At 40.8% G+C, this 23,645-nt stretch overlaps 1 protein-coding gene across 3 annotated transcripts in view; it reads right to left on the reverse strand.

Annotated features, from left to right (window-relative positions):
• The window catches only part of aplp1 (amyloid beta (A4) precursor-like protein 1), a 34,502-nt gene that overhangs the window by 6,915 nt on the left and 3,942 nt on the right, over window positions 1–23,645 (reverse strand). For all 3 annotated transcript variants that reach the window (XM_085422652.1, XM_085422651.1, XM_085422650.1), the window contains exons 2-7: window positions 6,068–6,247; window positions 4,806–4,935; window positions 3,172–3,284; window positions 2,598–2,791; window positions 2,196–2,506; window positions 630–757 (exon numbers count right to left, since the gene is read on the reverse strand). In XM_085422652.1, coding sequence (XP_085278778.1) covers window positions 630–757; window positions 2,196–2,506; window positions 2,598–2,791; window positions 3,172–3,284; window positions 4,806–4,935; window positions 6,068–6,247 — 1,056 coding nt within the window. The remainder of the gene's footprint in view (window positions 1–629; window positions 758–2,195; window positions 2,507–2,597; window positions 2,792–3,171; window positions 3,285–4,805; window positions 4,936–6,067; window positions 6,248–23,645) is intronic.

Here is a 23,645-nt window from a genome sequence, read left to right on the forward strand (position 1 = left end):
GACTTGTAGATACAGCTATCGTATTTGCTAACTAGGTTTTCTTTTTGGGGTTTAGGCATCAGTTCAACAACATGGTCTGACTGCATTTATAACAAAGAAAACACTGCAGTGGTGCTATGCAATACCACAAAGAAAACCCAAATAAAAAAAAACAATCTTGAAGTTGTGTGACAGCTTTCTTGTCATCATGACCAAAGATGCCGGTCAAATATCCAAAGAATATCCGATTAAAGAAGAAAATAACTTCAGTTATTTTCTTCTTTAATCTTTGTTTTGTGAAGAAATGTAAGAAAACAACTTGAAAATCTTGTTGTCACAGGATCGTCAGAGTAACATCTTCTAATTTTGTCATTCACACATTTTGTCATTTCCACATCGCACGATAAAATCTTAAACCCAGCCCTAATGGACATTTTTTTGGAAGCTATTTAAGTAATGTCTTTCAGTATCAGCTCCCCTGTATGGAGGTTGAACATGGACAGGCCTACTGTACTGTCATTTTCAGAATAAGATTAGAAGACAAGAGCAACGGATGAGCAAATCTCATTCCAGATTAATGAATCACCTGTCAAAAGTGTGACCTGCCAGCCAAGATGCCATTAGCCTGCTCTTAGCCCTGTGAAATTTACCTCATTGATGCGCTTCATTCTGCGTTCCTCCAGGTCTGTTTTGGCACGAAGGAAGTTGGCATGCTCAGTGTCGTCTACTGGCTTCTCAAAATAAACATCGACACCATCTGTGGGCCTAGCTGTAGTCACTAGATGGGAATGACAGGAAACAGGTTGTTACTGTCACGTAGGCTGCAAGAGCCAAAGCGAAATTATCTTGCAATTAAAAAGGACAGTACAGGTCACAGAGCAACACCATCAAGAAAGAAGCAATGTTTAAAAAACTTGGAGTAGATATGTTTGAGTTCAAGCTATTTCATAATTTGTTTGTGATAACATTTTTTTTTAAGCTTGGAGGCCCAGATTGAGTATTTGACCTCAGCTTGGTTGGACTGGAAGTTACACCACGTCTTTTAATGAAATTAATATATATTCAGTATATCTAACACAAGGTTAGGATTAATACTTCTAGTGGTAACAAGTAATACTAAGCCACTGGATTTAACTTCATTTTTTTCTCATGTTTTTTTATAGCTTCCTTTACTTGAAATGAGCAGAAAGTAAAAGAAAAAACTGTAAAAAAAAAAAAAAAAAAAAGTGTAAATATACAGTCACAGAGTTTAAACAGTTTAATCCCTAACCACATAATTATGCTAGTTTGTTGTACCTGACAAGTTTTTTTCTTATTTAAAACCTATTTGTCAAATTTAATTAATTTGATTTAAATACAATAAAATAATAATTACAATTCATTTACATTTTTTAAAATTATATATTTTCTTTATGTGCTGTAATTTATTTCTTTTAATTTTTTAAATCTTGTATAAAACCTGCCTTTGCAGTTTACATTTTAACGTTTCCTGCAGTTGTTTACTTCCAGAGACCACAGTTTGTAGTACTCATAGTCCAGTATAAGATAAACATACTGATGGGGTGAAGGTTAAAAATATTTTGAGTAAAAATAAACCACTGACAACACCATAACATCACCCAACACAAATATGACTAAAAATGATCAACCAGTTTTGGTTTTTCATTGTTTACTGTGTTTCCCACACATAATGAGTACTATCAATATTTACTGCTCTGAAATTTAGAGTGAAGTGGTCAATTGCTCCATTTATTGCACGCCCCATAGTGAACCCTGCTGAGGTCTTGCTGTGCTATGCACCAGACTGATGTGACACACACACGCAGACACACACACACACACACGCAGACACACACACACACACACACACACACACACACACACACACACACACGCAGACACACGCAGACACACGCAGACACACACACACACACACACACACACACACACACACACACACAGACATACACTCATTTCATGAACTGAGCTGAGCTACAGAAAAGTAGAGCATGAAACCGACATGTGTGCATGTCTGTGGTGTAGATTTCCTACATCCAAGCATGAGGCGCACTGGTGAGTCCGTATGTGTTTGGAAATGGCAGAGAACCTAGTTGACATTTTTGGTAACAACAGTTACTAAACCATGAGCGGGGCATGATTTTTTTCTCTCTCTCTCAGCAATAGAAAGATGAACAGAAACAGTGAGGCAGACTTACAGCTGTCTCCCTTCATCAGAGGAGAAGAGGTGGTGGGTTTTTGGCTTTTCTCATAGTAGAAGGTGTCCAAGTAGTCCGATGTTTGGTAGGGACCCGAGTCGATAGGGTATTCATACTCTGTATCCTTCGTGGCCATTTCCTCTTCTTCCTCCTCTCCTTCTGCCTCATCCTCATCAACTTCTTCCTCCTCCTCTTCCTCCTGCTCCTCGTCCTCGTCTTCGTCTTCTACCACTTCATTATCTTCAAATTCCAAATCATCATCAAGATCTATTTCAGGAAAGGGGCTCGGAGTGGGTGCTGTCACTTTGGTTCTGTGTGGAAAAATGGGTGACTATAAATATTTCACACAAACCACAGCCTCAACCTACAACATGTCTGCATGGTCAAGCTGAATCATCTTACACAGAGCTGAGTTTTCCACTCGTCTGGAATGCAAGTGTCTTAGGACCAGCAGGGACGTCTCTTTCTTCTGCCTCTCCTTTATCACCAGAACTTACGCGCCCCGGGCAGCACACGTATTCAACACCCCGGTAATGGTCCCCGCATGGCAACAGCAACCCGTAGCTGTGGAGCTCCAGATTGTCTGAAGTGCACTCCTAACACAGTCAAATTTCGAGTGTATTCAGAAGCAAATACATAGTGTCACAGTGTTTCAACACAGTGTCAAAAATACGTCGTTCATAACAGAAATGAAGGAGTGTGGCACCTCTCTCTGCCAGAAAATCGTCTCTAGTGGGAGTTCTGACGAAGTATGACATCAAGAACAATACACCACAAAGACCACTAATAGCCAGCTAGCTCTGACTGTAATACAGTCAGAGCTAGCTGGCTGTATTAGTGTTTTTAATTGTGTGCCGGCTGAATGATTACAGAATGTGTCAGTCACATAAAGATTTCTCATCTTCTTTAAAATGATTGACCTCTCATGTCTTCATTGTGCAATTTTTAAATTGGTCTACAGTAGTCTGTTCCACACCTCCTTAGCAATGTTGTGCCAGTACAAGAAACTCTCGCAGACATCCATCTGCTCCTTGTGGAGAAAACGGCATCGGTCGGGCACGAGCAAGGCCTCTCTTACGTACTCGCCCTCTGCAGCAGGAGAGAAAAAAAGGTATGTCAAGCAGTAGGACTATGATAACAGTTGAGATTCTTATTTGAATAGATTTATCAATACATATCAAACACGGACAGGCTATAGCAGACAGTAAATGCAAGCGTGTACACAAAGTTTAGGGACTCCACCTAATAAAAAAAATGTTTTATAAAAAACCCCCAAAACATAATGTATGTAAGTATGAGCAGTTACTCATACTTATGTACGCCATCACTATTGATGAGAGCATGGTTTTGGTCTACGATCAAGAGACGAAACAACAGTTTTCAGCTGAAAAGTCTCTAAGTTTCTAAGCCCAAAGGTGGTGCATTATGTCAAAAGCTCAAAAGCCCAATCAGGACCATCGTCTCACATCATTTTTTTTCATGGTGGGGTGTACAAATCTACAGAACAAGGAGTTGCGTGTGGTGGTCCAGAGGTGCAAGAGTAGATGACCACAAGGCTGTGATCAGCTATATTTAAATCAGGTATTTTCTTTTCTTTTGTATCAAGTCCGATGAACCTTATCATGATGCCTTGTGTGCGTGAACACCAGATGTGCGTTGCATAGATTACACAGATCAGAGGAAGGACAGTGAATTGGAAGTCTTAAATGAAGACCGGTGCACCAGTAACAACCGAAAGAGCATAAATGTATAATGAGCGACCACGTTAGACAGATAAAATGCAGTTACAGTAGCAAATCAAGAACACAGAAAAAATGTACTTTGCTTAAAATGAATGTGAAATATTTATTTCAGAGATCATAAATGCAGAATATTAACAGCCTTTCTTAATAAACCGAGCAGAAATGAACAGTTTACACAGTCTACACCCCTGTTTCCTTTTAATCTCTTACTGTTATCATTACTCTTCATTTAAGCTCATGCATGAGGAAAAACCCATATGAAAGGCACTGCTGTAGATATCAAACAAGCTATAGCAGGTTTCACAGTAAGATGCATGAACATGTAAGTTTTTAATTAATCCAGACTGACTTACTGTTCATTACATTTCATTTAGTCACTCATCCATCGTTAGCCTATTTGGCCACCTAGTGGCCAATAGCATGCTTAACCTGTTTATCTGCAAGTCTTTTCTGCCTCACAGTCCAGTTTTTAAGTGCTGCCTAACTACACTTCTAATAGTAATGCATTTACAAACGTGAAGTGATGGGAGACATGAAAATGCTGGTATTTGACCTATAAATTAAACATGCTGTGTTTATCTTGTTGTCTTGTGTATTAGTTACATATGTGTGGACACATTCACTTATTATTATTTTTTTTTACCCAGAATAAAACAAAACAAAACTAATCAGGATCACAGCCTTCACAGTTTAATTTAGACAATTAGCTTTTAAATTGCACATTAAAAGCTAATTAGAAAAAAAACCCAACACAACCAAACATGAAGCACAATCATCATAGGAATATGTGAAATATACTCTATTGTTTAAAAAATACATCAATTGGTTATTTTTGTTATTGTGTTAGAGTGATTTGTGTTGTTCTTACCCAGGCAGCGGTAGGGCAGGACTATGAACGGGTGTGTCTGGCAGTGCCCCCAACCTTTCTTACACCAGGCAGGGATGGTGACTGGTCTTTTGGACTCCTCTATATGGGATATTGAGAGCCCTGGGTACATCTGAATGTATAGGTACATGCAGAGATAACGGAGACACAGAAACAAATAGGTAGATGGGCAAAACAGAGGGAATTAAGACAAAAGGAAGAGCAGATAGGGGTAAAATTGGTAAATTTGGGGCAGAGCAGAAGCAGCAGGATCAGGGAAGAAGAGGAGGGAGAGGAGGGAGGAGGGAGGAGGGAGAGCAGTATCAGTGGGGAGAAGACTAACAAGGGAGAGCCATGCTATATATATACGTATATATATATACACACACACATATATATATATACACACACACACACACACACACACACACATATATACATATATATATATATATATATATTTTTAACTTCATGGAGCCGTGTAGGGGCATTAGTCTAAAGCCACATTAGATATAATAATTTCAATGGCCATTCTTGTCTTTTAATATTTCTAATTTGACACTGGACTATTTCCATTTTCAATTTAGGCCAATGATTTGAAGCACAAGCACATAATGAGATTTAATAAGCGAAAGAAATATGGCTGTAGCCTGCAGTCTGAATACACACTAAAATGCTTTCCTCACAAATATCAAGGAAAACGAGGGCTTTGTGTAAAAGCCATTTCAAATGCATAATATGTCAGCTAATCGGATTACTGTCCATTCAAGCTCATGGCTGCTGCTGTCTGTAGCTGCTGCATCTGCTTTGGCCTCCAGATGGTGCCTGGCTGCCTTTTCTATCATAATGTCAGCCTAAGGAGTGTGTGGAGAGCATGTGTACCACTAATAACTTTACAGCAGATGCTAAAGAGTACGCATACAGTAGCAGGTAACAAGAGGACAGAAAGGTAGATGGTTGGCCAGGTGAAATATTGTAATATTCCAACAGACCGCCATCACTCCACTATATATTTGTGAATATATAGGTTTGATAGGACATGTGTTAGACAAATCAAATTAGAGAAAAAGAATGTGAAATTTTACTTGACTCCCTTTGTTTTATACAGTTTGTTTTTTATTTATTTATTCATTTTTGCTGAGATCATGAAATAGTATTCCTAAACCAGCAATTTCATAATGCTGCTGTTCTAGTCTGGTCTTCATCAGAGCTGTTTAGTTTCCATTCGCTGAATTTCAATCCCCCTGCAAAGTTTTGCTTCCTACCTCCTGACAGTAGGACAGCATTTGGCTGGTCTTTCTGAAGCAGCTCTGGCGGCCCTGAGGATCCGGTTCCCACTGGCCAGTCTGTGTGTTCATGTGCAGGAGCTGACGGCCACAGAACATGGCAATCTGCGGCTCGGCCACCTGGGGGACTGGCCTGTTCACCTCAGCCATGGCCAAAGCCTAGAAAGCAAAAGGGGAGGGGCGGGGGCAAGACAGATGAGGAGTTAATATAAACACAGAAGCTGAGAATATTCTGTCTGAAGCTGATCCATGGTGGAGAGACCACAGATAATTCCTAAATGCACTCTAGCACTCTCCGACATTATAGACCAAGAGTGTAAGCCTGAGTGCAAGACAGAGTGAGCGAGAGATCGAAAGAGAAAGGGGAAAATGTGGAGGAAGTGAGAAGAGACTAATGTAGAAGTCTGCACACCGCTCGCTTTACGAGAAAACCTAAAATTCAGAAAAGATAGAACCATAGAACCGTCACTCTTGAAATGCCCCAAAATAAATGAAGGAACAAATTAAATGCCCAACTGTGAGATGGTGGGCCAGTGCTCCCTGTCTGCTGACACCACTGACATCTGAGGAAACAAGGAAGGGCTGGTAGAAGAAGGTGGGGGGTCTGTTACAAAAAAAAAAAAAAAAAAACCCCATACAAGAGCACGTAAAAGACTGCTTCCCCTCTCTCTTCTCCTTCCCCTCATCTGTGGCCTTCTAGGATGTTGCTATTGATTGTGGGATATGTTGCCTCTGCCTGTGGGGAGGGCCCATGGGACCCCAGTAGAGGAACAAACAGCAGCTAGGGCTGGGAGTCAGGTGTTAATACAAGCTCATTGACCGATGCACCACTTCACTACATTAACACACAGGACAGACACAGAGAGAGTCCAGGGAGGAATAAAGAAGAGGAGGGTTTAGGGAGAGAGGAAAAGGGTCTAAAAATGAACAAACACAGACTTCTTTTTAAGAAAACATAAGTGAAGGGAGCCTTAAAGTAAAAGTGAAGAAATACAGTGTATGCTTCATGTTCAGCTGGATCCCTGAATCATGTCTGCTGGAGAAAACGACACATTTACAGAACATATTCAAAGACTCCTGCAGGCCATGTAAAGTAAAAGGATGCAGGTTTCTTAGTAACAATTGAACATTCACAGAGACAACATGCAATGTTATTTATTGTCTAACCACGAAACTCCACAAAAAAGGGATCCCACACCCCAGAGTCTGTATACAGCTCATATGCTTTCATCTGTGCTGACAGAGAGAGAGACAGGCCCACTGACGACAGACAAGATGAGCGACGCTGAGCCAATTAGAAGGAAGTTGCCCAAAGGGAAGAAATAGAGGAGAAAAAATATGGGAGAGTGACGCCTGATCAAAGGAAAGCCCTGCTTTGGCCAAATGGAGCTAAAGTGTTTGAAGTCCTAATTAAAATTCATACTGGGTAAAATAAATATATAAACCTCTCTGAGTAAATGTACAATAAATATAATAAGCCCTGAGCAGTCTGTGCATTATAATTATGCTGGGCAGGGTTTGTGTTTCTGCATGTCTTAGCAGATTTCTAACAAATTACGCATCTACTTTTCATTACCGCTCCCCATTTCCCAGAGCAGTTTTTTTTTAAGATTTGTGAATGACTTTATAGACCTCTTTAGAAATTGATTTATGTTTATTCATTTACATTATATGAATATCTCTTAGAGAGATATGCCTGAGATGACACAATCAGCACAAGTATCTCTTTCTAAAATCTAAACTACTTCCAGGGTCATAGGCTGTTAACATAATGCTCATAAGTGGCAGTTGTGATTTAAAGTCTGTAATTTTCTATAGTCATTTCATAAAAGTACTTTCTCCCTGATTAGCTTTTTTTTTTTTTTTCAATGCTGCAAAACTGACTCTCTGAAAGAATGACGTTCTAGCGTTTTTAGCTGTCAGCACTTGCTGACATATTCATTGGGATAATTTACCCATCAAACAAGTTTCGGGTACCTGCAAGTCACAACCAGTTAATAACGGTAGCGAAGATAAACAAATGGAAACAATGGCTGCTTAAAAGGCAGGGGTTCCAAATTTCGAAACGTCTTGATTTACACAACCCCAAAAGAGATGTGATGCTGTGGAAAACTGTCATTTAACGACTGTCTTAAACTGCACTGGAAACGGAGATGATTTTCTGGTGAAAGTCACTGCGTAACGCAAAGGATTGTGTCAAAACAAAAAACTCCAGAGCACAGTTTTTGTGCTGATATTAATGCAAGAGGTGGTTTGTTTAACTCTGCAGTTATTGAGCCAGCAGAGTATTGATGAGTTTGATGACCATATAGTGCATGTTGCTTGATGGCAACACAACAACACTAAACTAGTTGGCCTGCCGGAAGTCCAGAGCTGCTATCAACCAAAAGCTATGAAACAAATAATAAACTAAAGAAGGCCTTGAATTGTTTAGCATATTAAATTCAATGTCACACAAGAGAAAAGATATAACTCCTCTTAAAAGAAGAGATGATTGAACGCAGGAGCTTTTTGGAATTTAAAATATGTGCAAAATTTAAAAAGAAAGGCAACACAATTCCACACAGTTTAAACACATGAGAACTGGTACTATCTGCATCCAAATATGGGTTTAAACCATCAACTAACAGCAACAGGGCTCTGTGTTTACATCTGATGGTCAGCTAGGACTAAGCATGAAAGTCATGAGTGGTTTGTCTCTGGGTGATTTACTCCCACATGTCAAAGACTTTCTTGTTAGGGTAACTGATTATTCTAAATTTGCTGTAATTGTGGATGGGAATGGTCTGTCCCACCAATGTATGAGCCCTGCGATGGACTGACAGCCTCTCTGGAGTCTATCAAAGCTCTCCCCTGATAGCAGCTTGGATAGGCTCCAACCCCCTGCAATTCTAGCTGGATAGTTGGTTATGTGAACAGAATTATATTCAGTAGTATAACATGTTTAGGTTAAAACTCTTTTATTGCAGCTCAACATTATTAAATATTATACCTGCTTAAAAACCAACTGTTGCTTGTTACTGACAGAGCTGAATTGGATCGTTTAATTGGTTAAGTGTACTGTAAGATAAGCAGAGGGGAAGACTGCTGAAGTTGCTGAAACAATCTGTCTAGAGGAGCTGCTGAGCTAATGTCTAAATAGATATATCTCTTTGAGTCAGGGAAGGTCAGTGCCACAACGAAAAAGAAAGAAAGAAAAAAAAAACCTTCCGGATATTTGAGAAGATAACCTGGCAGCTCCCTCTGGTCCAGCTCTCTCATTCTGTCTGCTCTCCACTACTGCACTTGCAGAAAATCAATGCTCAGCGACTGCAACTGTATCGCCACGTTCCCCCAATCAATAGCAGTCCATCAGGAGCCTGAGGCCCTGACCTCGAGCCTCACAAGTCTGCACTTCCAATCTCTAGTCAGATGCAGGACTAGATTAGACATTCCCTTATAACCAATACAACTGTACGATCTACAGTGTGTACACTTCTGGTCTGCTGCTCCACAAAGAAGCAGAAGCCTTAATTGTTGAAAGCGACAAGTAGAAGCATTCTTCTTCTCCACATTCTTTTCACCACTATAATCATCAACAACATCACATAAACATCAATCAGCGGCTGAAATCACATAAGCTACGAGGCCCATTTTACCCTGCTGCGTGAATACCACGTAATGTCTTTGTTTCACTGTTTTTGTGCCATTGTATTATTACAGCAATAACAGGAACTGTCATCAACATGCATCACATCTATTTATTCTTTCCAAAATGGTAAAAATGCTTTTAAGAAGCATTAGTTGGGGGGCATAAATATATTTTATGGTATTCCACTTTTTTTTTTTTAAAGAAATGGAAATGGAAAATCACTTAATTCAATACTTAACAATCTCAGAAATACATTTGCCGAGGCTGTCTATGAATCTGATCGTGGCAGCTCTTATGTGTCATACCCCAGTTCAACACAGTCTTTAACTGCAGTGAATATTGCTGCTGAGTGTCCATATTTGGAAAACATGGGACGTTCATTTGCTTTATTTATGTGCTCATAATGCAACTTTATTGCTATGGCAGAAACGAATCCTGACATATATACTACCATGCAGCCATACTTGAGCGCACATGTTGTTCACTTGTTCACGTAAATAGCATTCTGACTCGAGACTAGAATGGGCAGTTCATAGAGAAACTGACTGCTGAAAGCTGATGTGGCTTGCTTGAACCTGTTGAAGCTTGCAGCAGCCTGTAGTTTCACCTGCCGAGTGTCAGGCGTCGCTGTGTGGATGTGAGGAAGAGAGGACCCAAATGCAACACCCACGGGTTGGTTAAGGCTGGTGTTTATTGTGATGAACGGATGAACACAACATGAGAAGTATAGCTGATTGACCGGAAAGACTGGTTGAATTACTGAACTGGAACACACATGCGGGATCGACGATGACAAGACAATGAACTGGAGGAAACTAAGGATTTAAATACACAGGCTAATGACCGGTCAGTACACAGCTGAACATAATCTGACTAATAAGACATAGGAGGTAGAACTAGACATGATGCGCACAGACAGAAAGCTGGCGTGGTGAAACAGGAAACATAGACATGTGGAAAATAAACAAAACAAGAAGAAATTGAAAACACTGGGTCAAAGGCCCAGGAACCATGACACCAAGCATGTGAGATATGGAAGAAAGTTTATATTTGAGTGTGAGAACAGCTGCAGTGGCTGGCCATTTGATAGTGAAAGGTTTTCAATTTGTTTGGAACTTCATTGTGGGCCAAATTCAGTAAGCTGTAAAGTTTTAAAGGAAATTATTTTTATGCCATCAACATCCATCCATCAACCACATATTTATACTTGGCCTAATTATACTTAATATTTAAGAACAGAACTATGTTTCTAGTGTTTAATATGTAGTATTCTTACTATAGGGTCATCTGGTGGAAAAATTGAGTGAAATTCAGCAGCACTTGAAGCACTTTGAATTGATTTGACCTTACCAAAAAATGAAATTGGTAACTTAAGCAAGTGCAAAATCTGCCTTGTGAATTTCAGTTGCACAACACTTTCTTGACAGGTTCCGGGAAAAGATGCATGCTAACATTCATCCATTTTGTTAGCCACGTAATCCAGGGTCATGGGCATACCAACGCACACGCAACAGAGCTTCTGCTGAGAGCACTGTTCTCTAGATTAAAGAGGCTTTGATGATCACGTGACTCTTCTTCTGCTGACATGTTCGGGCTAAACGTTAAACATGTCCAGAACTCACATATACCCATTGTCAAAGTTGTGAGTAGAGTTCACCACTAAGCACTGCTGTGTTTCTGTAGAAGCTTACAGAGCTGGTAGACTTCAGCCATGTCTTAGTATTAAAAGGCATTATTTTTAAAAATTCAAATGAGCTTTAAAGAGTTTTTAACTGTAATTTAACTGAAGTAGGTAAGTAATGTTTTCAAATATTCAAACACTAAGTGTTTTCATCAAAATGCTGTACTCACTGGCTATATCACTTAAATAGACAATGTGAAGGATCAGGCTTTCATTCAGTTAAAAATAGCTTTTGCTACAATTAATTAATCACACTCTTGTGCTTTGATTAAGCATTTCCATCAATGTTTTATGCCTACAAATTATGGCTATAATTCCCAACATGCAGTACAAGATTTTTTAGTGCGTTCCTGGTATGTTATTCCCCTTTTAAAGCCAATTAGACTTCAGAGTGCTACCCCTGTTGTATTGTGACCATGAACACTCTGAACGCAGCGATCCAGCTGGCTTCCCAATAATGCATCACAATCTGTCAACAGTGACACTTCTCCAGTAACAGACAGGTTGCAGAGCCGCCCGCCATGTCTCGGGGAGAAAATGCCGTGGTGTACTGAAGCATCTCCGTACAGTACAGTCTGCAAGCATGCGGGGGAGAGTGAGGGGTTCACAAGTTGTCGAGGAAGTGCTGTTCAAACATCCTGAGCTCCACATATCATGTCCTTGTGCTGATGAGGCTGAACAGGCCGACAGCCCAGAAACCTGACAGCTCCCCACTGCAGGGGATGCTGCATCATTAATAACAACCTGGTGATATAAAGCCAGGAAACGTCGATTGGCTTTCTGCCTTTTCCCCGTATTCTTTGCCTATGTTAGCTCTCTTGGTATTTTATTATTATTCCTCTGCTCTCCTTCTCCATATGCACTGCATACTGACTGTGCCACTTTGTAATCACGGGTGTACCTCCACAGCAAAAAAAAGCATCACAAGAAAAACTAAAAGCTCCCAGAGAGACGAGTGCACATCCACTTGGACCAGACGCAGTGGAAAATTTTGCTCGGATATAATAATGTGTGATTACACTTTAGCAGATGCCTTTCCAGTAGAGGAAATTATGTTATGAGCACAAAATAACAGATATGATCTGGTGTATGCTGAACATAAACATAAACTGAGTTGTCTGTCGGGGGCGAGTTTGGGCAGTGTATTTACATGTTCCACCAGCATCTCCCATCCTTCTCTAATTAAATTTTCAGCACCTGTTCCACCCTTATGTTGCAGGATGACTTCATCCTCTGTAATGATGCAATTCCCTGGCCTTTGCAGGCAAGCCAGAGCAGAAGAGACAGAGGGGAGAAGCCCACCCATCATTTATCACTTTCTACAAGCCGCTGTTAGACTGTAGTTTGAAGAACCAACCCAACTGGTCGTAGTAATTCGAATGCTGAAGAGCTGGGAAGAACTTTGCTTTGATATCAAAACTCACTTTTACATTTATTACTGCTTTCATGTCACCATGTTTTGTGTGACTGTAGTTTATTTATTCAATAACTCCTCTCAGTTATTAGAGGTACACAATGTGCATGTACATGTGTGGTTATCATGCGTTGTTGTGTATGTGTAAATCAACTCTCTCTGGGATATACTGAGAGTTTAGTTAACTACTGATAATTAACTACAGACATCAGAGCCCTGAGGAGCTCGTCCTTACTAATTCTCTTCTACTATGCTGCAATCTCTATTATAGTATCTTGTGACGACACCTTGATAATGACATCAGTGGGATATTGGTCAATCTATTTAAACGTCACAAATGACAAAATGTAAATAATAAAAAGAAACATGTATCACTTAATAAAGAAATGTAAGCGCTAAATATGTGCCATAAAAATGATTTAACAGGTAGTTAGTAAATGATTATGGACCTATATTAGCAGTTCTGGCATCATCTTAGCTTTTGTAAAAGTTCCAGGCAGCAAAACTTGCACAATACATATTTGCTGTCAATACAACTTTAAGTCATTGAAGATTTGATTATGTCAGGATACATAAAAGGTACCAAACTTTAGGCAAACTATGTGAAAAGCCTGATTAGCTAGGATCGCTCTTGATTAGTGTAACACCATCCAACAACCAATAACTCGTGTGGAGGACTCGCCCACACCCCGTGTGAATAAGCCTTACATGAGTAACCCATACATTTATGAAATACACACACACACACACACACACACACACACACACACGCACAGGCCCTCGTCTTTGTGCTTTTCTGCAGCACAGATGGCTTAATAGTGGGTGTCTTCCTGCTTCTGAGCCCCTCCTTCACTCACTCTTTCTCCATTTTCCTTTTTTTCCCCCTCTCTTCCTCTGCCTCCTCTACAGGCTGATCCACCTCCCTCTTCCTGATGTCCCTTTTGTCTCCCCTCTCCCTCCCTAACAGCTTTCACACAATGCGTGACACTCCGCTGTTTGGCCTCCCTCCCTAGACTAGTGCTAAATGGCCAGATAGATTTAGGGGCATTCATCATTGTAATCATGTTGCTTAATTATTCATAGGCTCCATCAGGCCTCTTCCTGGTGTTGCATGTAGTTATAAGAGGGTAAGCCAGACTCTCATGATGCAAAAGGGACAACGGGGGATAAAGCAGGTTAGCTCTGCATATTGACTCATTATTATACATCTCTAGCTAATGGCTAATTGAAGCCATTAATTTTCAATTCAGAGGAGACTGATGGGCAGAGCGGAACATATTGCATTGTGTTTTTTTCCTTTAGCTTCCTACTGTAAACCACACATTGCTGCAATGTTACTTATGGGATAATAAACTGAATGCTTTATTTCGATATAAGAAAAAAAATTATGAGAGAGGCTTTTGGTTTTAGAGATGTGCAAACATCACAGGCTACATCAGTTCAGATTACAGTGGTCCAGCCTCCAGCTGGGCACACTGGGAGCAGATGGCCCTATAATCACCAGGGTTCATCTAGGTCTGGAACAGCAGCCAAAGTCAGCTCCCAATATTTGATTTAATTTCAAGTATAGCTTAAAAATACAGGACACGTCAGCTGGCATCACTGCAAGACACTCCACAGAGCTCGAGGCTGGCAGCGCATGTCATTTTATGACTGAGGTTATTTAGAAGCAAAGATGTTTAATAAAAGACGATAGCCTATATCCAACCAGCACTCAAGGATCTTCCCTGCCATTGTTAGTTTCCAAAGCGTATGTGTTTCACGGAGTGCCTTACACAAAATGAATTAGGTTACCAGCAGAGGCAGTCCATAGGATTATGCACATACATAAAAACTGAACTGATGCCCTGTAAATATTATCTAAGCCTATATACATAAGCCATGCAAATGCATAAGAGCATCCTTTTTTCATATACCAAGAGTTTATGTTACATAACAGGCTACACCAGCTAGAAATTCTTAGCATCCATCCAATTTTACTTCTCAGATTAATATTGCTTTAATTGCTCAACTGGCGTGGATTTCAACATCTTTTTAATATTAAATCTCAAGCATGTTAGTCAGTGAAATAAATTGAATATTGTTTGTAAGTACAATACATATTGCAAGCTTTAGCTCAAAAACATGGCACAAATCAAAGTCAGAAACAACACAAAAAAAAAAGTGTTGGTAAGTTAAAATTTTCCTCCATAAAATTCCAACCACCAACCCCTGACCCAGACATCACCTAAGCCCTCTGAAAAGCCCTGGGAAAACCCCACATGCTTCAGACTTCTGCAACTGGGCCATAGGAAAGATTTTGAATTTTGTCTTCTGTAAAAAGCCACATTGTCATCCTCCACGTATTTAACTGGATACAGACCTCCCACATATACAATAGCAGCACGAGACCAAGCCAGAAAAACAAGGACTCACTTTACTTTTTCAAGATGAATATCCCATCTAAATGTCCTACAATATCCTTAACCTCCTTAAAGTGGCACCTTTATTGTCCTTCCATTATGCATTTATGCATAATCTCGCAGCTATATTTTCAGCAAGCGTTTTGCTTGTTTTCCTACATAGCCTTCTTATCGGCTGTAAAACTTGGTGAAAAGAAATGTCGACTATATAACACAAAACGAAACTCCCGCAGAGGTAAAATAAATTTGGGGTGGTGTCCCCACTTCAATGGAAAGGCAGTATTTAGCTATATTCAGACTGAGACGAGTGATTGCGATACTTGCGTTGCATAGAGCAGCTATACAAATGTGCCTCTCAGTTCCACCCACGTTTCAACAAATGCCTTATCTGAGTCACGCACCATAATGACGCCACACTGTGCATGTTTTTTTTTTTCTTCAGAAAAGACAAAAAAAAACACAAAAAACACAAAGCATCGCTGGTCATTTTCACAAGCCTTTCTATGCAACCACCTCCTGCAGATATGTGGGAGGGAAACAACTGCGTAATAACGTTTCACAAATCCAGCCAAAAACAAGAGAGAGTCCGGAAACATTATGTGCCTGCAAGATTCTGTTCCTCTAGCACAGCCAAGCTGAAATGGTTTTGTCTTAGCGGTGATGAATTTCTGATGTTATGTAACACAGCTGAACCTCCTTCACAGTCAAGCAAAAACAACAGGGGAATGCCAGGATTTTAATGCCAAACACTGTGCGCCTGCAGATGCAATTTCAAGCTGAAGAAGTACCTCGGGGGATTGAAGGAATCAGCAGCTTAGTAGAGATTTGAGCGCTGCAGGTCTGTCTGAATCATCCTAATGTCAACACAATTGACACTGAATAGTGGATTTTCCTTAGGCAGATTGAGATTGACACAATGCAACGCAGCTTTCCAAATCTGTATTTATGCTGTAAACACATTCAAAAGGCTTGAGTAATGTCTGGGACTCAGTGATTCAAATTCCTATTAGTAAACACTTTCGTGCCTTAAAGAATATTGTTTATTGGCACTGCTAAAATGTATTGTACACCAGACTTATTAAGACAACTGTTTTCTATTACAACAAGCTATTGTTACATCTTTTTCCATTGTAGTTAAATACTGCATTTTAGTTCTAATAGCACATAAGCAAGACTGATAAGCTGGGATCAAAACACAGCGATGGGCATGCTTTAAACTGTCTTTCTAAAACTGGCAATCCACCCTGAAACCAAATTGTCAATTGAGCATGGATATTATGGGGTAGGACGGTTTTCAGTTTAAGACACATGACATACATGTAGACGATAGCTGAGTTTTACAGCCGAGTCTTGCCTGTATTTGTGCAGGCGAGACAAGGCTGGAAGTCTTAAAGCAACATCATCGTGCCCTTGAGCATCTTTTAAGTAGATTAGGGCAATCTCGAAGCCTAAATGAGGGCATGTTTAGGTTAAAAGACTGCAATAATTGATCCACTTAAGGACAGGCTGTCTTTCCATAGTGCCATCCAAAGCAGCAGGCGGCTGGGATCAGTAAGATCTGAGTCTTCCTCTTGCCTGCTTCTTATCTTTTACTTGCACTTTTTGCTTATTCCTCTGTGTCTTTCACTCTGTTGTCTTTGCAGCAGATCTGGATTCTTTCTTCCTCTGCATTCTCCATTGGATCTGCATGTCATCTGTCCTTGTTGTGAGTGCTGCACATAACTGTTTTTTACTTATTGCAAAAAATTTGGGCAAACAGATTTTCTGATGCTTGCATGGCAAAAAATGAATAAAACTGCATGAAAAGCATTAAACAGTGGCAGAAAACACAATTCGTGTTTCAAGATGAATGTTTTTAGAAGCCATTAGGAAATTGTGAATTGAAGCAGTTCGCCTATATGTAGTGTGCTGAGTGTAGCTGTATAATGGTAAAGCAATAATAATATCCTGCACTGAGAGATAGGCGGCATAAAGGAGAAGGAGAAAGAGGCGCAGGGTTAGAAAATGAGAGGTTAAAACATTCATACATCTTTTTTGCCTGTGTCTCTTTATTTATGCACATGCACAATTCTCATCACTGTGCCAGCTCCCCTGAGAGCCTGTCTAGCAGATGCACCTCATGCAAATGAGGCTTTGAGGTTATGTGCTATAGGTTACGCGAGCCCAAAGTGTGGAAGAGTAGTATGTGCTGCATGTATATATCAATATCATTATTATTACTATATATGTATATATAGTATATATGTATATTAAGTTAGAGATGTGACCAATGACGGAAAGCAAAAGTGTATATTTTTTTTAAAAGTGGACACCCCAACACAAAAGATAATATACTGTATGCCACAATAATTGTAACAGTATGTATAAAACAGCCTACTTCACACCATGTTGATTCTGTGCTTTCATTCAGAGACATGTGGTATCACCACAGTGAGGACAAACTGGTCTTTTAACTCCCAGTAAGAGGTCAGAATGCTCACGAGTGCCGATAAAAGAGCCCAGCACGGCTAGCGTGACCCCCGCAGCTGCAAAAGCATATTGAGGGAATAGCCTCCTCTTCCCAGGTCTCTCATACAGCACGGTTGGCCTGCTGTTCAAAGTGTTCAGGTGCTCTGTTAATGAACAGCAGGACAAGCAGCTAAGGCTGGGTCAGCTCGTGCTGACTCGTCAGGCCGCTTACACAAAGAAAGCAAACCCAGGGAAGTGGATGAAAGCCTGCAGCAGCGTGGAAGGTGTCGCTCTCCCACATTTTACATCAGCTTCCGCTCACTTGACGTCCCCTTCATCTGTCTCATCAAACACGTAAACACTTTTTTTAGGCTTCTTCTCCACATTCTCTCTCTCAGCATCACTTGGCCACTGAGGGTGGTTGTCATGGTAACACCACCTACAGGAGCCAGTTACCTTCCCTGTTACCGTAGCAACTGGTTCCCTACTGAATTTCAAGCATCTCTAGCACGCTCTCTCTCTCTCCTCTTCATTAAGAATCTGCCTCTATCTCACGTTCCTTCTCACATAAAAGAGTCAGCATATGTTAGCTTCAACTTTCTGTCTTCCTCAGGTCGATGATTGTTGGCTTAATCGTTAGTTAGCTTTCTCTCGTCACTGCCTGTTGATTGATTCCACTACATACTGCAGCAATAAACTGAAGGTCTCCCTTGTATTGTACTTTTTTTGGCACCCAAATGAAACATGTAAAAAGAGTATATAATAATTACTTGTTAATGACTATCGATTATTATAAATACAGACAACACAATAATAGAATAAACAATAAAACATGTTAACTGTTAACTGTGTGGACTAGTATTCTTTTGCTGTTTTCACCTTTTTTATGATCCTTCACTGTTGGTGAATCAGTAGCTGAATATGTAATTTTCTCTTCTTCTGGGTCACGCCTGATGAGCTTTCCATTTTACTTTAATCAAGATCAGCAGCTGTCTGTCTTTACATGACTTCCTTCAGTTGTACTCACCCAGAGTATTTCAAAGGAAATGATGAGTTATGAATCTGACTCATCCGATTGTCATACCGTCACCTGTAGGCTGGTTTAATTAGTTCAGGAACTATAAAGCACAGTTTCATAAATCAAATGACAACATACTAATGATAAGTGAGATCTTGTCAGGCTGGCATGTCCTGTCTTGCTTTGACTCTGGTGTTTTTAAACTGGCCCACTCTGGTAAGATAATGTGTGCTGGCTGTGTAGTCTGCAGTAGATTAAATATTAGTGTTATCTCATTTCCTCTGGATATAAAGTCTCCACAACCTCCCCAATTGAAGAGAAAATGATTTAATCATTGAGACAATTTGTACAAATAGATCCCTCACATTATGGTTTTTTTTCCCCCAAGCCAGAATCAGAAGCATGTGAAGTATCCAATTTGACAGCCTAAACTTGTAAAAGTATTGGCTGTTAACTGGCACAGCTTGGCCATGGCAACTGAATGACCCTGAGCTCAGAAAAGAATGACATAATGTGGCTGAATCTTACAATTAACTGCAGCCAAAGAAGCGCCTGATTTTCTTTATCCTCTTTAGTTGTCTGAAAAACCAGCACAACCCATCTGTGTACACGGTGTAAAACAGGCACAGGGAAATGCAGTGGGAACATTATGAGCTAGATTTACTTGGTGAAAAAGACAAAAGAAGTATCTACAAAGAGAGCACAGAGACAAGAGGAGGTTTTTGTGACTCACTGCACACAATATGTATTTCTGGGACTTTCTTGCTTAGGCATAAGAATGGGGGGGGGGGGGGGGGGGGTAACTATTTAAATCAAACAAGCAAACTGATTACTGGTATTCGCGCTAATACTTAATGCATCTCATCTCCACTTACTTTGATGTGGACATGAACTGACTGCAAAAACAGCCGGAAAACTAACCGCACCTATGGATGCTACTTGGGAATCATGCTCACACAGATTGTAGGTGCTTCCTGTTTCCTGAAATTGTATCCTCACATTTACATCCTATGAATCACAACATGAATTTAAGGTAAACAAAGGCCTGCTGATCCTCATTTTGGGGGCTAAGTATCTATTTTGAGTCTCTCTTTTCATCATCAGTGTAACATTTTCGCACAAACTAGCCCTTGAAATTTTCCAGGTATCTTACTACTAAGTGTAAGTACAATAGACACTCATGATGAAAAGAGAGACTCAAAATACTCTCTTAGCCTCCAGACTTGTTTATATGATATCAGAGATGAACCCAGTGTGAAATATTGGGCATATATCAATGTTTAAAATAACAGTTTGGCTGACAGGCTGTTTGTGTTGTAATTTATTCCTCTTTTAGTGTCATGGAAACATTATTAAAACATAACTGAGCTGTTTTAATCTTTCAGCTCTGCATGCCACTCTCTTTGATCATTTAGCCTGTGCAAAATGCATTAAAATCTGATGTAAAAAGTGAAGTAAAGGGGGTAAAAGATGTCAATGCAAATTCATGAAGAAGACAAATAACCCTTTGTGTCTTGCTGCAATTCTAAAGCTCCAAAACATTTGACACTGAAGGCGTTAGAAGAATCAGACTTTGATGGTATCAATTTCAAAGCATGAAAAACACATCATTGTGTAGATCCCCTCACCCCCAGCCGGTCGTGGCAGATGGCTCCACCTGTGCTGGAGGTTTCTTCCTGTTAAAAGGGAGTTTTTCCTTCCCACTCTCACAAAGTTCTTGCTCATAGGGGGTTATCTGATGGGATTTTTTTAGGGTCTTTACCTTATAATATAAAGCATGTTGGGGCAGCTGTTGTGTTTTGTTGTTATAAATTAAACTGATTTAAATTGAAGCGATTTTGAGTATTGCAACTACCATTTGCAGTTGGTCTGTTAATGTACCACAGACGGCAGTGAAAGCAGCAAATCTCTCCATGTACTTTCTACCCTTACACATTTGTTTGGAGATATCAGATACAAGAGACTTCTGCTGGGCAGACCAATTACTATACTGTGCATCTGTATTCAGTGGAGAGCTGCTGACATCATGCCACATGGGACACAATTAATCATTTTTGATTGGCTATTCGCCATCTATTGACAACGGTTGAAATTTGACCTCACTTTTAAAGGGGATGAATTCTGACATTATAAGTTATATGTGTCCACCGGGAATGGAAGTCACATTGCCTCAGTAGTTTTTAATTTAGTTCTCAGTGTCGACAGATGAGGCGTTCAGTGGGAAAAGGAATGCGGCATCAGATCTTGGAAAAAATTCTCCAAAATCATGGAGGTGCAGGGGAAAGGGAAAATAAAGCTAGGGGTGAGGAGCAGCATGAATTATTCAGGAACAATCAAAGTACACACATGAAAAGTGAAAAGATGTCACTGGCTACTAAGAGCTGCCGAGGCAGATGGAGAGGCAGTGTCTGAGTAGGGGAGGGGTAAGGAGTGCCCTTGGGATGTGGCGGCGGAGAACAGAGGAGGCAGGGACAGAGAGAGAAAGGAAGGACGAGGGGGGCAGAGCCAAGGAGGAGACAGGCGTGGGGATTTTCCTTTGTATTATGTAGAGGTGGATGGGGAGCTGGATGGAGGGGAAGTAGCAGGGTACACAAAAACCAGGTAGCATGAAGCGAGAGGGGGTGGGGTCTGCCTTCTGACTGCTAAGAGGCGGCGTGACAACTGCCATAGCCGTGTCGACAAGCGAGAGCCCAGACCTTTTCATGGCCTTCAATAATTGATGCAGCTTGTGCAGTGTGCCATCTTTAGTGTGTACGTCCACGTTTGTGCCTCTCAGCCTCCCGTCAGTACAACTGTGTGACCTATTTGTTAGCAAGTGATTTCTACCCATCTTTGTTCAACTTGGAGGAAAGTGTCTGAAATTAGCTTTTTGTCCGTCTAAGAGAGATGACAGAGCAACAAAAGTTCATCGAATGTCCTCCAGAACTGTTTCTGTTCCTCTTTTTTTTGTAACTATTATTACTGTTTCGATGGGTCATAGTGGACCCAACAACTCTGCACACTCTCACACCGCGCATCCAGCCTCGTTATTAAATTAGACTTTGCAGTCATGTTTTCATACAACTTATAGCTTCACTCCTGACATAGTTTTTTTCTACCAGCTGCTGAGGCTGAGCAGGAACAAGGATTGTTTCCTCCACAGCACAGCATGCACTCCACCCTCCAACCCACACAACACTCTACATGCTCCACATCACTTCCACTCTCGCCATGCCAGGGCAATCCCCTGTCTCTCTCTCACTCTCTCTCACTTCACCAGCCCTCAGTCTCTTTCACTGTGCCCTCTCTCTCTCTCTCTCTCTCTCTCTCTGTTTTTCCTCCCGAACATGGAGGACAAGTGTTATCTCTACACTGCAGATGTTTTTCAGGGGGGCTCCGCCGAAGCCTCCCACTGGCTGCGGCAAGGCTAAACGGCACGCTTTGCCCCGGCGTTAAACTTTTCCACAGAAATACAACCCCATTAGGCTTACTGAGGCAGTTATGAAGGATGTGAAAACCTCGGGCAGCAGCGATATCTCTCTCCTGCAAGACTCCAGAGAGGAGGCAGAGCTGGATGTCATCATCTAGTCTCTCAATCCCTGTAGGTGACACTGGACAAACTTATGATGTGCAAACACAAATCTTCCACTGCACACATCAAAAATGCACAGTCCCATCTGGGCTTCAGCTGGTACAGACACAGGTGCAGAAAGTCATAAGTGAAGTGCTTCAAGCTTGAAATTGCCCCATGAATCTCTCTCTCACATGCTCTCTCCCCCTCTCTCTCTATATATATACACATGTATATGTGTGTGTGTGTGTTTTATGTGGCAGTCAGTAGGTGGATGATGAAAAGTAAAGTAATCTTGAGGAAACTGGGAGCAGCTTTAATCTACATTCTTTTTAAATCTTATCCTTTGATTACACATAGCCTAAAAAAAGGGCTGCACAGTCTGAGAATCCAGAGAAATTAACTCATCAAATGCAGCACATCATGACAGGCTATAAGGGATGGCACTAAATGACAAGCCTCCTGAGCAAATTATTAATAAACTTTAATTTGGGAATGACTCCATTTTCTAACCGAGACCTATAATTTGAACGTTTTCAGAGAAGCCAGAAAACAAGATGAATCATCTTGAGTGGGATTTGGCAGAGGTTCCCCAAACCTATTGGGGAGGGTGTTTTGCAAATGTGCAATTAATGTGAATTTATTTTCTGCACGAAATCTGGATGAACTCTACGCCCCGGGCATACACAAATGTACACTTTTTTAATTTCTACCCGGGCACTCAAAACAACTGGCAGCAAGAACGAGAATAAAACCTCCCAACAGTATTAAACATACGGCACTGTTCCGCTGAGATGGGTTGCAACAATTGCCCAAAGGGTGCATTAATGTCATGCATTCGTTTATCAACTCTGGTAAGGACTCTACTGCTGAGGCACTTTTACAGCGGTCCCTTTCCCCCGGTACAGTACAGCTTTTGTTTCGCAATGACTCTGCAAGATCTAATCCTGGAACTGTGTGTGTTTGTGTGTGTGCGCGCGTGTCTGTGTGTGTGTGCGCAAGTGTGTGTGGTGCACCTCAAAAACTTGGAAAGGAAGCGAGATACGGAGAACAGGGAAAAAACATGTGATACAACAAAATGGTACGTTTTAATGCCCACTGGCACACGGATATAGCAGAGAAAAGCAAGCACACAGGAATCCATTAGTGAAATACGATTATCTCTTGGCTCTAAAATTAATTAAGTGAGTGTAGGGCTGTGTGTGTGTGTGTGTGTGTGTGTGTGTGTGTGTGTGTGTGTGTGTGTGTGTGTGTGTGGATGAGAGAGAGAGAGAGATCTGGTTGTCCTTATCTTTCTTTTTCTGTTTTTTTTGTTTGTTGTTTTAAACAAATCCTCTTGTGTTACTACACTGAAAGGAAGATGGGAGTGGGAGGTCGTTGCATCTGTATGGCCTGAAACTGCTATTCCTGATG

The sequence above is a fragment of the Rhamphochromis longiceps genome, linkage group LG11, assembly GCF_057381845.1.
Source record: "Rhamphochromis longiceps isolate RC_006_pf linkage group LG11, R_longiceps_female_GT1.1, whole genome shotgun sequence".
Classification (NCBI taxonomy): domain Eukaryota; kingdom Metazoa; phylum Chordata; class Actinopteri; order Cichliformes; family Cichlidae; genus Rhamphochromis; species Rhamphochromis longiceps.